This window comes from Diprion similis, chromosome 13, assembly GCF_021155765.1.
Source record: "Diprion similis isolate iyDipSimi1 chromosome 13, iyDipSimi1.1, whole genome shotgun sequence".
NCBI lineage: Eukaryota > Metazoa > Arthropoda > Insecta > Hymenoptera > Diprionidae > Diprion > Diprion similis.
In genome coordinates this window covers 6,621,058-6,639,034 of record NC_060117.1, presented here as the reverse complement: position 1 = coordinate 6,639,034, position 17,977 = coordinate 6,621,058, and the positions used below count along the sequence as shown (strand labels likewise).

At 38.6% G+C, this 17,977-nt stretch overlaps 1 protein-coding gene and 1 long non-coding RNA gene across 2 annotated transcripts; one reads left to right on the top strand and one right to left on the bottom strand.

Moving 5' to 3' along the window:
* Positions 1–20: 20 nt before the first annotated feature.
* LOC124413946 lies at positions 21–15,809 on the top strand. Its single transcript, XR_006929910.1, has 2 exons — positions 21–197; positions 15,680–15,809. It is a non-coding gene; the product is annotated as an uncharacterized LOC124413946 (long non-coding RNA).
* Positions 15,810–17,104: 1,295 nt separating this feature from the next.
* Positions 17,105–17,762, bottom strand: LOC124413833 (putative per-hexamer repeat protein 5). Its single transcript, XM_046894620.1, has one exon. It carries the CDS (start codon positions 17,723–17,725, stop codon positions 17,105–17,107), a length of 621 nt encoding a protein of 206 aa, XP_046750576.1. The 5' UTR covers positions 17,726–17,762.
* Between the last annotated feature and the right edge of the window lie 215 nt (positions 17,763–17,977).

Genomic DNA, 17,977 nt, shown 5'->3' with positions numbered 1-17,977 from the left:
CAAGGCTCGTAGGGCACGCCGGGACGATGCGGCCGGGTTTTGCGGTCGTTTTTAGATCCAAACTGCTCGGATGGTGTAATGATACAAGATCGTTGATAATGGCCGCCGGGATTCTGCTGCAGCTCGAATCTATTGTGGGACGAGTAGATGCATCGGCTACCAACAACGTGGTTCGAATTTCAACGAGGTGTAAACACGTAAGTATATACATACAAACGAACGCAATAGAGGATAACGAACATCGGGCCCCGATCGAGGCGGGATTTGTAACACAGTAAGCACAGCGATAAGGAAACGCCCCGATCCCCGGACAAAAAGAATAAACAGTTCCTGCCGCTTCAATCGAGCTATGATATATAAGTCAAGTCCTCGTATGGCTCAGTGGCTGCTTTAAGTATCATTCACAATCAAGTTAGTGCAGTGGAGGAGTTTGGAAAAACCAATACCATGCGAGCGTTAAGTGGTTTACCGGTACACTAATCGGTTATGAACGCTCGCATGGTATTCGTATTTCTAAACTGCCGCGCTGCACTGCCATTGCACTAAGTCAATTGTGAATGATACTTTACGCAAAGTCACGCTGTTGCTTAACTCCGTTCTGTTTTATTGTTTTAAGCCTCGCGCCGCCTACACCTGTATTATTATTATGCCTCATTGGTATACATATAGTGCAATTATATGTCAGGGCATGCCTTGCCACTCGTACACATAACGTACTGGATTCTGACCGATTAATGCGAGGATTAATGGAATGCACCGGTTTCATCTGCCACCGTCTGTTTAATCTGTGCAGCAGCCGACACAAACGGCCCTGAATCAGTCAGAATCCAACTCGTACGTGTATATAAATATAAGGAATTGGTGTGAGTTATTCTTGTTGGCGCTTACCATTATGGGCGAAGAGTAGGGATGGAGAGTTCATGGCAGTGGTAGGGGCGACGCTCGTTGTAAGCGGGGCAGCTGTGACAGTCGTCAGTCAGACTCATTGCGCCAACGCTATGAAAACTGAATTTTCTTTGAATACCTGCGCTAGCTGCATTCCTACCTTCACAGGCGAGTGAAGATACACGCACTGCCTACCTCAGTACCGCAAAAAACCGATATAGATAGCGATACGTAAACGAATTACACGTTCTAGCGTGTATGTATGTACGTAGTTATTGGATTCAGCATTGCCAACCTATCGGACGAATAATTCTTTCAATGACGCTAGACCGATTCTTTAGATTTTTCATTTAGATAGCGCCACAATAATTCTTCATATTTTTTATTTTCACGAGTAATGTTTGACGATACTGAAACTCAATAAGTACAGGAATACATAATATATTTTATTTTTTCGCTTTATAAAATTAACAATTTTTTATATAAATAGATAATGATAATGAACAAACGACGTTACACAGACAGATTTATACTCTACAATCTGAATCATAAATATACGGATATAAGGAACTTTTACTTCTATGAAATGCTTTTAGTTTTAACTCTCTGGTCCACACCTGGGTCACTAGTGACCCGACCCAGCATGTGTATAAACGTTGCGACAGAAAATGGTGTAGACCAGAGGCTTAATATTTAGGATCACAAACTTGTCAAATAAGTACGTTTGCGAACTGCAAACGCTATCTGATCGGTGCATATTTTTTCAGGAACCTCATAATTGATTGATTTTTAGTTTGTTGTTTTGATTTCACAGACCATTTTTAGAGATATCCCTACAAGTCCTAAGATTTTGTCAGAGTTCTTTAGATTTTCTGCAGATTCCGGCCTAAGTGACAATATTTCCTAATAAGAAAACAACTCATCTTTTTTCTTTAAACGGGTCTAAAGAAATTTCTTTAAGGTTGGCAATGCTAAGCAAATAAATGTTACCAACATCGCGGGCGGACCGGTTGTGCCACTGATTATTTGTGAAAATTTATCGTCGCGCCAAACCAAGCCAACTTCTCCGTATTTAGATTTGCCGATATATGCAAGGTTTATTGAGAGCATGAATTCTTACTCAAAGCTCAAACAACCGGTCCGATGCGCTCCTCTGGCTCAGATCTCGCTGTTCCGATTAATCTAGAAATTAAGAGATAGCATTTGGTTCATCATGCGCACAACAAACCGATACGTAAATCGGTCAGCTATCAAAAATTTAATAATTCATAGATGCTGATGTGGTTTTTACAGCTTATATAATTTGGGTCACACAGATTTTCTTACGTATTTTCAAATTCATAGTATTATCGTGGAAACATTATGGCCGACTCGTGCATTGATCAAAATATGCTAAAAATAGTACAGCTAGACTGAGGATGAAGTCAGTGGCTTCGGTACAGGAATTTCCTACTCTCAATGACTCAATTAACATTGTAATCGCATGTGCGAGTCTGTACTGTAGGACGTTGCCATCATATCTACTGCCACGGTCGTGGGCAGTCCATCATCAACACCTCTTAAGAATCCTGAAAGCATATCGTGAAACAGTTTTCAAGGGCATTGCCTCGCTACTTGATGTTACACAATATCAGACTATCCTGCGCAAGCAAGATCCCTTCTCTTTCCCCCACAACCCCACCCATCTAGCTACGTCGCGCCGCCAGCGACGCACCCAGCGTATCAAGAGACACGAAAGTATCCCACACCAAGTACGTTAAAAACATAACCAAAAGAAGTTCACTCACGAGACGCGGTTGCTTTACTGTAAATAGAAGTCTTTGGTCTATACTTTATAGGGCGATAATATTATCACATATTTTCACTCTTACACAATTAACTACGATATTTCAGAGTATTTTTTAGAATGAAGGTTTGTTTCGATCAAGTTCCATTTTCAGTGGAATCAGTGAAAGGCGAATTGAGATACGTTATTCATAATATTTCTTACCTCGTGGAAATTTCGATGCATAACATTCGTTTGAAAGTTGTATGACTACAAGGATGACACAGAAAAATACCGTTCTTTGCAGAAGTTACGCCGATTTATGTATATAATATATCAGTGAGAAGTTTAACAAGACAAAAATAAGACTCGGCGTCGATCTTGCTATATCTGGTCGATGGTATCAGAGATTCGTATGAGTCTAAAAATGATATACAAAGCCGCTCGACCCGTACGAAACTTACATCGAGATAAAAATGAGGAGGTATACCGATCTGGATATGCTACATTCGCGTGATACTGTATGCGATTCAATCCCGTAAACAATCCTACAGGAACGGACGCGAGCCTGAACGGCTCGTGATTGACTGACGCTATAGCTGACGTCACAGAGTACGTTGGCGGTATGTTGCCCATGCATGGCCATTAATTTTTCTTCGTATAATTAGTGTTCTTACGAATTTATAACCGAAATTGGTTTTCAAAGGGCAACCTCAAACAATTTACCAAAAATTGATGTGAGAATGGTGATAGAAGTTTTCCGTGAAAATAAAAATTTCACCTGAGCTGAAATAGGCTGTTGTGTTTGTTAAATAATAATTGCACATTGTAAGTGATGAATGATTAAAGTTTATTTATCAAGAAGCAGAAACATATATCACATCAGGTATCAGTTTACTATTCGCGTCTCCGTTATGACTGCATCCTGTGTGTCATACCACGAACTTTGCTCTGAGTTATCGTAAGTCGAGTTCAGATTCCAACAAGCACGAAGTGCAAGCGAACAAGTAAGTCATGTTTTATATGTTAATCAAAATTTATAAGATTTAGTCGATAAATCGTGACTTCTCTTAAATGTAAAGTTTGTGAAAGTGCGTCATAATCTCAAATCGTAGATCGTAATATCAACGGAGGATAAAGGCCAAAAGTCAATAAAAATGTTAGAACATTACGACTGTGCAGTGGCAGCTGGTACGTTCAAAGTAATACGTTTTGGCATAAAATATTGTAAAGAACCATTAATTTAGTATCTTGTCTAGACGTGAATACAAGCAGGCCATCCTTTCTCATGTGAGTTCACCGAAAAAGTAAAGATTTGGCAGTTACAGAAGTCAGCTGTTGCAGGCAAAAGGCGAAAATTGAAGTTTGGAATATACAGAAGATACATGAAATATGTATATAAAAAAATGAAAAGATGAGTAAAAAATATCTACGCACTTCAAGTTGCAAATGCTTTTCTCTGCAAAAAAGGAAACTCTTCTTTGCGTAGCGTATCCGAACTTCACTAAATCAAAGAAAAAAAAGTTTTTGTTGTAAAAGTGGATTTAGATATAAATGTTTTTGATCTATTATCATTATTATTAATTTATTATCTAATCATTATTTTTACTCTTTTTTTCTACTTTATTTGAATTATTTTCTTATCTTCTTCTGCGTACATCTTCGTTATTAATCTATCATTTTATTCGTCCATCTTGGCGATCAAGTCCACAGCAATTTAAACAACACTATCGGTGTACTTTATCATAATTATTCAACAGCTTATTTCCTTATAGTAAAAATAATTCTCCACATTCTTTTATAACTGAAATTATGTTCAATAGCATTAAAAAATATTTTCTTTTTTAACTTTTAGTATTGACAGGTTTTAACCGAATTCTCACGAAGTGACCGATATACCGTGAGTATTTCTAAGAGCTAAATAATCCGTGCGCCTGAGGCAGGTAACCGGTGTTACAGCTCATGTTCAGGTGGAGCAAATTTCCCAAATTTCAACCTAAATTTGATGACAGTCCTACTCTTAATCGCCTCATTATTGTCGTAGTTGATTATCCGAATTCAACTTTTCGTTTTCGAGATTTTCTAATACTTAGGTTATTTTGACGAATCATGTTTAACATTTGGGATGACAGTGGTAGGATACGATACTCAACCTGAACATTAATTATAACTCTGGTTGCCTAGCTCGAGCCCACGAATCGTTCCGCTAATTCAAAAATTCACGTTATAGGTTGAGACCAGAACATATGCAACCGATAACACTCCAGGCAGTTGTTGCCGGGATTAGATTCCCCGTCGTGATCTAACCTAGTGACATTGGTGATTTCGTAATTAACGATAAAGGTGTGTACAAAACGCTTGTGCCTTTAACTTTTACCAGAAATAAAAAATGGCCTCCAATGATGGCCCATCAAAATGGCCCAAGTGAAAACTACATGTCCCTGGTATTTGTACAGACGGAATTATGGGCTAGTAGATGAACATATTTGAATTCTAGTATCTAGTGCAGATTTGAGCAGATAACAGTAGCCTCTATAAGTATGAATCAAGGGAAACACTAATGGAATCGAACTCCAACAGTACAATGTTAACGTCCCGTAACGAGAGTCAGGAAATGTCTCCGTGGGCAGTGTCTAATTAATCGATTTGCATTATAACTCATATAAGCCCGGACAACATCCGCAACGGGATGGATAACAACCGTTGGCCATCTCTGTTTATCATAAGTTCTGGTCTGTTCCCTACGGTATATCGGTGATACTTATGAAATTCATTTGCCCTAGTGCATATCACTATCCAGGAAGAGATGAAGAGTATGTGTAGAATGATCCTTAAATTTTTGATCTTAACAACAGCGCCGCGTTCACTGCACACGCTGAACTGATAAAAAGCCTGGTAAATAACCTAACCTCACCAATGCTATTGATATGAAAATTTGTGCAATTCCAAATTTTGTTTTCAATCTCTGCACATGCTATTGCGAGGGATGCAAGATTTCACTTCAACTTCAGAGGAATTCCGTTTGGGTATTCAATTAGTCCTGTTCAAACTAATAACCTCTTCAATAACTAAAGGAATGATCCGTTAAATTTCAACACCAACATTTTTCTCGCTTACTATGTTGGAACACATTATCCTTTCAAAAATCGATGGGAAAGAGAGGTAAATTTAAACACGGGTCGTACTTGTTTAGCCAATTTTTGTGGTTGTTGCCATATTCGATATTGAGAAAAGAATTACTGGGCCTCATCCGATTAACTTTGGCGTTTTGGCTATTTTCATGAAGATGATCAAGACTTAGGCCACCTCAGAGTTTCTTTATAGCAGATCTACCTGAATTCGATGGTTCAAAGATTCCCTGCTTTTGAGCTAATGTAACAGAATAAAAACTGTCTCCCCTCCCATATTTGCCTGGATATTGATCTCGGCTCAAAATGCTGTCTTGGCACTCGCAATTTCCTCGTATTTACATTTTACTCCTGGTGTGGATTGAAGCTTAAAAACTTTCGACCCCTCCCCTTTCATTTAATACTTTCTTACTTGGATGAAAATACTAATTCAGTACTGAACAAACTATACATACGATGCACTATCTAAGATCCGTTTCACTCAGACCTAAGAAATTATTTTTTCATTATATTCCTCGCCGAGTTCGTCATTCAAGGTTTCATGAGAGTGCCAACGAACTAATGCCTGTGATTTCACGATGTCTTCCTGTACCATGATAGTACGATTAACTTTCTTATAGAAGCTCACCTTTAACATACGACGCTCTGCCTCAGCAAGTGACGCTCCATTCTGATTCTGGGGAAACAAGAAGTCTCGAGAGTAAAAATTCACCAACATCTAATTCTTACTGGAAATTTGCATTCGGTTGGCTTATCATAAAATCATTGACACTGAACTTTATAATATCTTATGGGACATCTGTTTGTTCAAATTGATGGGTTTCGATATCCCGATGATTGAAGTGAGGTAAAATTGATCATTTTGCTAGAAGGCAGCTTGGATGTAGAACAAAGTGTTTTCATACACATTCCCTCACTATGCAGATGACATAGTGACGTACACCATCAGCAATTAATGCGAATTGATCAGATTGAAGTGAATTATTATTTGTGCGAGAGTGTCTACATAGCGTTTGACTAGGCAAAGTGAAGGATATCTCTTTAATTTTTCGATAAATGATATCCACTTACACATCACCCACTCTCTTTGGTGAAACTGCTTACCATGCTCAACGCTGTTCAGTTCGTACATCATCTCCTCACGTAAAAACTTTTCAAATTATTCCAAATGTATACGACGTTATTCGCCCAGCGTCAGCATCAACGCTTCAGCGATTTTCCTTATAATTTTCTGCTTGAGATACTTTGCTTGGCACTAATCTTAGTTATGAGATACTTCCGGCTATTGTTCTACCATCCGTGGTGCCGATATATAGAATATTTCCATAACATCACCAAATGATTTTCCGTTAACCCTGTTGCAATGTGCTGCCATAACATTTCAAGTGCCACTGCTATCAAGGTTCCACTGGAACATTGAAACGTCTATTAGACCTTTATCGAATACCTGCGAAGAATCATTTAGAGATCCGCGGTATGTCCTTCATTTACAAAACTAAATCATTGCATAAGGATGTTACTAACATGCGCTAATGTTCCAATGTGACACCCACCCAACTTTGCAAATACAGATTTTGTCCCCAGTCGTTATCAAAAAGACGTTACTCGTCGTAGAGACATGAGTAGGATCCACTCATCTGTAATAAACAATTTGTTGGTAATAATATAATACTAATTCAGCTTGGAGAAGCAAATGACTGAATGAAGAGAATAAGTGAATTAGTTTTCAGAATTCAGTCCTAACTTCGTTTGTAATTTCACTTTCAGTGTAGTTGTCTGAATAATTACAAGTTTTGAGATAAGTACGTGTTGTTATATTGTTTGAATATGAATAAATTGGACATAGCCAGAAGGGTTTTTGTACTGGTCATCACTGTTTGCTAGAACGCCACTTGACCGTAATCCCAACGCACGAACGTACAACTGGGGATCTCGATACCCAGGGTGCTTATTTCCACTACCTCTCTGAATCCAGAAGTTGACATGTAAACACAGCTGTTAGGCAGTCACTCTGCAGTTACTTATTATTTGAAACATCATGACAACCCTGCGAAATAAGTAATGCAGAAAATCGACTAATATATATTGCGGAAAAAACCCTGATGGAATTGAATGTTATCCACCCTTAAAACAATGGCGAGGACTCTTGTACGTTAGAATCACCTGAGCGAATTTCACCCGCCCTACTCAGGCCTTACCCAAACTTTGAATAAGCTTCTTCGTGTGTTACCGAATACCAAACAAAGCTTTCTCGTTACTGGTGAGAGTCTGCACCAGTCACTACATAAATCATCCAAATGTTTAAATAGATAGTGTTTTACACGCTACTCAGTGCCCGTATTTGCAAGTACTTTACCACCGAGTTCTCCGATAAGTAGCTGCTAATGCGCTTACCCTTAGTACCTACATTAACATTGTTGTTTCCAATTGCGTCTGTTGACGTAATACAGAGACTGTTGGCGATTGCTCATTCGAGCTGGGTTTTTTTTTTTTTTTTATAGTGTAACTTAAAGATTCACATGCACATCGGTTTATGGAAAGTTACTTCACAATTGGACTTATCAAAGCTATCGCAAAATCGATCATTGATAAACGGAAAAAATTGTATGAATTAAGAGGATTTTAGCCGTAGGAGGCAGTAAAAAAGTGAGACGCGTAATTCAGCTCTTAATTTTTCTCCGTTGCTGTACGGTGCGCTATTACTGAGAACAAAAGGAAATGAATGGAAGAAATATTTCAAGCATTAGCCATCCTATTGTATTTCTTCACCACCCTTGCGCCACGACGTAACTATATCTGAGCCATTAATTGCCGTTTTTAATGAAATTACTATTACATTTCAGTCTCTTTTCAATGAGTTTGCCACAGGTTGGCTATTTCGCTGGACTGTACTATAAATTTTGCTTGCACTATAAAAGCATTATCATAATTGCAATTAAAAGTTCTAGAAATTTGAATATCAATTGTGGCAGGAAATGACGCTACAGTTTCCCACCGTGTGCTTCATGAAAATGCATCGTCCTCTCAGCTGAATATTTTAACGGTAGGCCGACGTAATTGTTTTTATATTCCGTCACACTGCAGCGTGATTATAGTAACTTGAATTGAAAATATTTCACTGCAGAATTTATAGATTCACCTTTACCTCGCGTATTGGCGGTATAAAGCAAAGTATATACCGATTGCATCGTGTCTTGTTAACCATTGAAACGTACGTCGTAATCGTACTTTAGCAATGCGTTTGAAATTATTTTCACTGTGAATTATATGGGTGGTTCCACATCAAGTTTACCGCACTTGTTCTTTATAGTCAGCGATTTGAATGAAATTCGGTTATTACGTTTGGCAGAGAAACATCTTTTGGCCGAAGGATTTTGAGAAATTCAAAAAAATATATAAATTATGGATCTTGAAACTTTTTGATCGTTAATTTAAATAATTCAAATCTCCGCAACCACTGATTGTAAGAGGTCGAATTAGTCGACTGATACTAAGGAAGAGAAAGACTATGTTTCAATTCTATAACTGAAACTGGGACCTATGTTAAAAGTTCAATACAAACTAATTGCACCGTCGAACGAAAAGTTGACAATATTCATTACAGTAAACAAAGAAAACGAGCAGTGAGACAATCTAGATAATTATGTTACAGACGTGATTATACGATGATACGACAACTGTTCAACGTAAAGCATGTGCTCTAACGTGGTATTTTGATGTCATCGTTGTAAAAAATATGGCCAAATCTTCGATGGCATGAAGTAGAAATGCGTCATAAGAGACGGTGACGTGGATTAAAAAGAGTAAAAGTCGATACCTTGAGATTGACATGCCCTCAGTGATTTATCGCAAAGGACAATTGGTCTCGTTTCGTTTCCAAATAATAAAATACACGAGATTCGCGACAAGACGAATACCGCCAGACGATGTCGGCATCGTTAGAAAGGATCTGATGGAGAACTAGTACTTGGGGTTGCGAAGGAGGGGTGAATGCAGCACCCTGCAAGAAACGAAAGTCATGGTAGATACGAAAAATACAAAATTGTGGATGCTACCACTACACCAAGGACCAGTGAACCACAACCCTGAAACGAATGCTGGATAGGTGAATCGGTCTGATCTTTATAGGGATCTATCTGGACCATACCCTCTTTGTCCGATCTGTGTTTCAAGCTACTCGTAACTTATCTGTCTAGAAAGCCTCTTGTTGTCGGTAGCTATCTCGAGTCAATGGTGTTGAGACAGTTAAACTTATTGTTAGATGACAGTATCTGGCGGTAGTACATGTACTGCTCTGACTAGGTCATGTTTAATATTACTAACACGGTTTGTCATGGCAGTTCTTGCTCTTCACTGACTTGATATCACAAAATGAAAATTCAAGAACTTACATGATGTATGTCATGTGCTTTGATATCTTTCACATTCACTCACAACGAACAAGTAATCGTCTTGTATTTCTCTGGTTACTACGGAAGACGATCTGACGATCTTCAATGGCCGATTCAATGAGGTGATCGAAATTCGGAACAAGCGTTTTAGACGGTAGTTGAAGAGCAACTGCGGTGTGGAAACAAATAATTATGCAAAAACACCAGTAAAGCATCATTTAAGCCTCTACAATATCTCATTATGAGAGATTCTCTCATTCAGGGTATTTTTGAAATGCCGTTCTCTCATTCGCCGTAGATTTTATTACACTAGTGCTAACCGTTTGCAAAAATCAAGGCCAGAAATACTGTCATTGGTTTAAAAAGTTGTCAATATTACTCATTTCCTGAGCAGCCATCAAAATTACTGCCACCACAATAGAGTTTAAAATTGGCGTGGTAATATCTTAACATAAATTTCCACTAGCTACCAAGTTTCCAGATACTGATTCGTAATCAAGCTCGTCTAAACCGTATTTTGTATTCACGGAACGTTGTGTCTGACTCAAAAGGAAATCTCGTCCTCCCATATCACCTCTTCTCGACTAATAACATACACGCGTTAACTCCTTTGACAGAGCAGCCAAACTCTGAGTAGAGACGACAGCCGTTAATGCACATACTACCCATAAGTAATTGTTAATTGAACCCAAATCGGTTACTACCCATTACTGCCGCGTTTTAACATGGTTAATAGTGTAGTGTCAAATCGATTGCAACAGTTACTGCCACGTGCAACATTTCTCCAATCAGCTTTTGATCTACCCTCGCTTACTTGGTAAAACTTCTGTGCCTCGCTCTCTGCAGAGAAACAAGGAGATTGAGATAACAGGCAACCAGGCTTTAAACAAAATCGTGAACTCAACTTACGTTCCATTGTGTAGTTTAAGTCAGAGTTACGTGCATTGCTGAAATTTGAAAATGGCGGTATTAAAATAACGAGTACTGTATAAATGGAAATGCTAAAATATACTTCAAGCATTCTGACTCACAGTCAACATTGTAAGAAAATATTTTTCTAAGTTTATGTATCACCTTTACGGCATTTGTAGAGTTTGGATCATAGCTGAAGTATTTATACAGTCGCCGTCGTTCTAAATGTCTTGTATATTATTGACGAAATTCCGATGATTGGAATTAAAAGGTGACACACTGCTATGTCTTGACTATGAGTAAAGAAAAATATTATTGTCTCTCGGAACGGAACCGCCTCTTTTCATGGAACGATCAATCAAGCAAAGAGGCTTTGCAGCTTGGAATGTGTATTGAAGAGTGTAGCTTTGTAAAGACGATCTTTCGTATCGAATTTAAAATTATTAGGTATGGATAATGAATTTAGTACCCCGTGTAAGACATATCTAGACATTCGTTGAGGAAAGTAAATAAATATTTTCAAGTGAAATACCAAATTTTTATTTAGACGTAGATTAGTACTATGGAGTGTGTGTATAGTAAAGAAAAATCTTCGTAGAATACGAAATTGGAGTTAGTAGCGCCAACGTAACGAAACAAATGCAGGAAAAATTACAATTTCGCTACCATATAGAATAACGTTGAAGAAGTTGTGAGTTGACGGTGCAAATTATAAGTATATTAATCCCTATCACATGGTTCACTGAATTCGAGATAATCTTAAAGTTGTGAATTAGTGAGTTCTCTGAAAAAGCATCGTTAAGTTAATCTTACGAACTTCAACCTCTTCGACGTTTGCAATCGAATTGAAATGCGCAGTATGCTGAGCAGTATACTTTATAGACAGCGTGTCCACAATTATTTCAGCTGACAAACCTCGAAAGATAAACAAAAATGACCTCCATTCGTAGTGTCTGTTATCCTCTTCGAGCACTCAACATTTCAGCTTTGAAATTAATAACGGATGTGTGATCCTCGGTCGATTGAGTTTATGACGCATAAACGATCTCACAGCTGTAATCATTAAGCGGTAAGTGGAAGTCAAGCCTGGCCAAGGAATCTCGACTCACCTGAAAGGGGTCAGCTGGGTAATCCAGCATTTGGAAGCAAGCAAACATAACCATTTTGTGAACATAACCATGCCACGTACACAACCAATCAATTGCGTTGTGTACACAGTCATGCACACAACGTGGTGTACATGGATTTACCCCCTTCATTGCAATGGAAAGTCTATGCTATACAGACTTATATAAGTACATAAAAGACGGTTTATAATGTCCGTTATCGTAACAAAAACCGCTTCAGTAAAAAGTTGGAGAATAGATAATCGGTGCTATGATTTACAACGCCAATCGGTAACGGTTTCATAGAATCCATTTCATTGTCAGTAGAATCTAGCCAAATTTTAACTTCGTACTGAAGGTTCCACGGACAGTCAATCAGATTTTAAATATTTACTGCATGTCTGGGTATTCGTTGTAAATGCAACCAATAGCAAGGTTGTTCGATACAAAAATTGTGAACGAACCTAGAATTTTTATGGAAACTGAAACGTTTACTGAAGCGGATACGGTTACGCTTTTCCCATCTGGCGGCTGCTCCCCACTCCTTCGATCTTGCGACAGAGAGAGCACCACTGCAGGACCATGACATAGTATGAAGCGCCTATTGTGTTCTGTAAATGAAAGTACTTTTACTTGATTAGAATGTTTCTTGGTTGTAAACTCCAAACCATGGGTTCAAACCCAGGCGTGTTGAGGAGGACCTGCGCCACAGCTCGCAAAAATTGTAAAACGAATCAGACGTCGAATCAGCAAGCCGAGGTTTCAACTTAGTCCGGCTATACCTCGGTAAGGTTATCTGTAGTTTTTTTTTCCCCCGTGCGCGAATGTTGGTGTTTCTGTTATTACTGAACACCTTAAGACGACTGTAGACACGTCATGATCATGAAAACAAAGTGACTTGTCATTTGCTGAGAAGCTAGAATACTTTTTTTTTAATAAATAAGTAGTCAGTCGTTTCTAAGACTACCATATTCGTGCGGTTCTTTTTATTATAATAACATTCACTTTTACCAATATTAATTCAAGTTTTCTGAGTTTCTATCACTAGTTGATTGAGTAATAGATTCAACCAACTTGAATGATATTTTGGTAATCGATATCGATACGCTTCCAAAGTCAACTACTACAAAATACAAGGATTACAATTACTTGCATGACCCTAGTGATGTTGGTACAATTTTATGTTTTATTGTTAGTTTCGTCAGACAACTGCAGAGATTGACATAAAAACAAGGGAGTTTTTTAATCCTGCCACGTACCCAAACGTAGCTATCAAACCTGTAGCATGGAATTTGGTAAATGGAGGGCAGTGTTTACATAATTGGATCCGTGACAAAATCTTCGAACTACGACGACACAGTTTTGCCCGAGATCACCTCAACTAAATGCGCTTAAGTCTCATTCGGACAACCAGAAATTTTAAATATAGATTCGCACTGACGTGATGAAACACAGTAGACATCTGATCGTTCTGAGAGCTACGAAATAAATATACACCGTAAAGAAATCGAGTTATTGAAATTGACTAAAACTGGTCAGTATAGACTATCATGAGATATTTTTTTTTTTGTCGATTCGGAAAGTTGACATCAAATAGCGTTGAATTGATACCAAATTTTATTCTATAAAAATATACACTGGAATGAACCCAAGTATATTGCATAAACGAAAGAAGTTTGAGAGTATCAAAAATTTATTTTTCCTTCAGTTTCGAAATTCTTCTTATCGCCAGTTTGATATTCAGCTTGGCATTAAACAAAAAAAAAAAACAGTTTGTCCAGGATGCTGCGTTGTGCTTACGAAGGAATGCCATACTTTCGGTTGGAGTGTAAGTTATTCGCAGATACACACATGTACGTGTGAATACAGGAGTACCCTTATGATATATGGCGACGGGGCCACATGTTTCCCAACATTCATCACCGCTAATGAGTTAAAGTATTTACGATTTTATTTTTCCCAGAGAATTCTACCGGCTGGATCCACGCTGGCCGCTATTCTCTCACAGGATGTACTTGCCGCTATTTCCATTGTTCTTTGCTAATTTGTTAATGTCATCATTAATTTGACACGCCCAGACCGACGAAGGTTTTGTTAACGTCTACCTCACATTTGTTGTTTCCTACTGTTTTGCCGTCTCACCCTGTTTCCTCGTCTCACCCTCATTGATGCTGAACAATTCAAATACCTTCTCGTTTCAACGAAAATTAAAACCTTCTATTTACACTTTACACCAACCATACTTAACTCGCGGTTTGATGTGGGACAATATAAATCTTTAACATCATTTTTCCACAGAGTTTTCAATGATGCCAATTTTGGAACGTCATGGTTGCCTGCAGTTATTAGCCAAACGCAGCTAATTGGTCTGTGAATAACTTGAGTTGTGACTTGAATTGAGGAAGAACGAGTGCCGAATTTTCGTCCTTCGGTGAGCCTGGCGTGGTTTTTAGGTTAGGAATGGGGCTTAGCAACGAGAGCCAGGCTCTTCTAGGGATTACACACTAGACCGGCGAACCGCTGAGAGGATAATTGGGTGAATAAAGGAAAGCGGGAACGTTTCCTCTGTAGCTTGAGTCGGTCTCTTGAACAGCCGATGCGATAGTATTCCGGCTTCAAAATATTTTATTTGAAAGAGGCAGAAGATCGAGTGGAAAGTTGGATAGCTTGAATTTGGAGACGAACGTCTTTCTGATAGCTGTTCAACATCTTCACCCGCATATTTGGTTATCGAATTAGAATTGAAATATTATTAATATTAATTAGAAATACTAAGCTTTTAAAAATTATCCATTTTCTAAGTAAAAACAAAACAATCAGGTTGCCTGAAATTCTAACCTCAACATGGACAGAACTGAATACGATTGATTGTGGACAATTGGTTAGTGCAGAAACAAATCCGACCACAGTTTTAACGCAGGGAGTAAAATGTGAGTGGTACCGGTGGTGGGCGAGGCATGTCAACATGTGTTGATCTTAATTACGCGAGAATAATGGGAAAGTAGTCCGTTTGGATGGTGAAAATGAGTTTTCCAGCCGCGCGTATCCCGAAGCTGGTAAACCACGAGCGAGGCTCGCGAGGCTCGCCTCGCTCGGCACATTTTGGACCACATACATCACAGTAGCCCGTATTTCTCATACACGGCCCAATTAAAACGGCAATTCCGCCTCAGTGACCACTCTCAACCACCCTTATAGAGGAGGTGGTCACATTGATGGGGAAAAGGTGGTCGGTCGACAGTGAGGAGGCTAATAGAATCGAAACATAGGCAGAATTACACGGGGAATTTCACATGAAATCAACCACGCTTTATCGCCTGACATTTTTTATCTACTTCATAATCAAATGCCTGACAGTCTGTCCAAAATGAGTCCAACTGTATTTCAGAATCGTTCGTTTTCACCACTTTCAGGGTTTATAGTGCGTCGCTTTTCTCACTTTTGGGCAGATTCAGGTTACAACACTTATTTTGTACTTTCGATTATTTTCAGGTTGTGTACATCGTGCTCGAGTTCTACTACTTACTCAGAAAAGCTGTTTGTTCATAGGACAGGACTCTCCGAGTTGTTTTACCATCAGCTTCAAGTGTCAAGTGCTCGTACGAATAACTGCGCGACTGCAGGCCGCCGACAAAAAGGATCCGCCTCATCTCTTGGGAATTCAACGCAGGTTTTTATACTTCATTTTATTTATTATAAGATCTCTCATCCTAGGTTGATTTTACCTAATCTTGCCATTTTTCTATTTTACAATAGCAGCATGATCTGTTATTGTATTATTCGCTAGCATTTTTCTTTTCTTTATCATCAGCGTGTAAAAAAGAAACTTTGAAACCGGAAAAATCAAATAAATTGTGTAAGAATTCATAGTGTTATATGACATATATATATTAGCTGAAATTAGTTAACAAATCTTAGCGGCTAAATTTTAAAACATGATAGAAAGCAATTACACGCGTTAGATAGATGGAAATTATACTTAGTTATGATGAAAATACCATATGAAAATAAACTTTTAGTCATTAGACTTGTTGAACAATCATCAGTATAATTAGACTTTTCTTCCGTCGTCTATTTTGGCGTAATTTCGTCGTGCTATACCCGAAGGAATGCTAATTCACGAGTACTTTCGCTTCCTATTTTTTAATTTCATTATCGGTACTTATTTTTATAAGACTTTCGTTCGCTCAGTATTCCTGAGCCGGAATTCATCGAGTCATAAAATATGATCATGAGTGTTACAGATTTTTATTGTGTATATTCTCAAATTAATTTGACAATTCTTCCAACTATTAAGTTACTTCAGGGCTTGTAAAGAATAAAATACGAAAATTTGTGTTACAAATGCGCTATACAATTCACCTAAAATTTTATTTACTTATAATAATGCTTTATCATCACCCCAGCGTTTCTCTTTCCATCCACGATCAGTGACAAGCTTAGATTCGAAATTCGACATTAATCATATCAGCTTAAATCTAAAATTCTCTAATTTGATTAGTGATATTTTCAATCCATGATAACGTGAAGATGAAGTGATTGGATTATATTACGAATCACGTAGTCCAGTATTGTCCAAAATGAATTGAAGAGTTTGCATTTATATGAAATGAAAATGCCATAGTAATAGAAAAAGGTAGTGATAATGAACTCTATATAAGTAATGACCTTGAACATATGCTGATCCAAATATATTGAGAAAAAACAGAGAACGTAATGAACTCTTACTGGCACCATAGAGTTCCAGAATTAAAACAAATCAAAACTACCGGACGAAAATTAAAGAAAGGATTAAGATAGTCGTGGATTTGAAACAAGTGATTCGAAAATTAACTAGTATCCATCACTTTAACTCACACGTGGACTGACGCAATAATTGGTATAATCGGAGGGAGTTCTTCACAAAAGTTCGTCACCCTAACCGAGGGTGAGTTCAGCGCAAAGTAGTTTGTTGTCGCAGTCATCACCGCCCCCAGTGCCCGGTGAAGTTGAATTTCCAGTGCCAGTACCGCCCTCAGTACCAGTACCGCCCCCAGTGCCCCCAGTGCCCCCAGTGCCCCCAGTGCCCCCAGTGCCCCCAGTACCAGTACCGCCCCCAGTGCCCCCATTGCCAGTACCGCCCCCAGTGCCCCCATTGCCAGTACCGCCCCCAGTGCCCGGTGAAGTTGAAGATCCTGGACTAGTGCCACCTCCATTGGCAGCCTTCGGTGATTTTGAACTTCCTGGATCGCTGCCTTTATCCTTCGATGTACCTTTATTTCCTGAGCCAGGGTCTTTGTCCTTTCCACTTCCCGACTTATCGTCGTTGCCCTTTTTATCGCTACCCCCTTTGCTATCAGATCCTGCTGATGACTCAGCAGTTGAAGCAGCGCTTGTCGCCGATTTTGCCGTAGACTTTCCAGTATCTGTGAGTCCTTCAGTTAAACTACTTCCCTTAGCATCGGATGTCGACGATGATTGAGAACCACTAGATGGCATACTCTCTACCAGACAGTGGCAGAGAGCAGCTACAAGTACTAGTATAATTATTTTACTCATCTTGAACTTAGGTAACTCTGTAGACGTGTAACTTCTATACCTTCCAATTCTTTCTTTTTATACTCGTGCGCGATAACCGTCTGAAGGAAATCATACCACTTCTCCTCCAAGTTCATCTGGATAAATATTATGACATGACTAGTCCCCGAACGATAAAAAATGTATCAGAAAAATTCTAGCATCATGACAACCTTGCGCGTATACATACTGTACTACAATAAGGTTGCAGAAATATTGTGATATTTAGCTTGC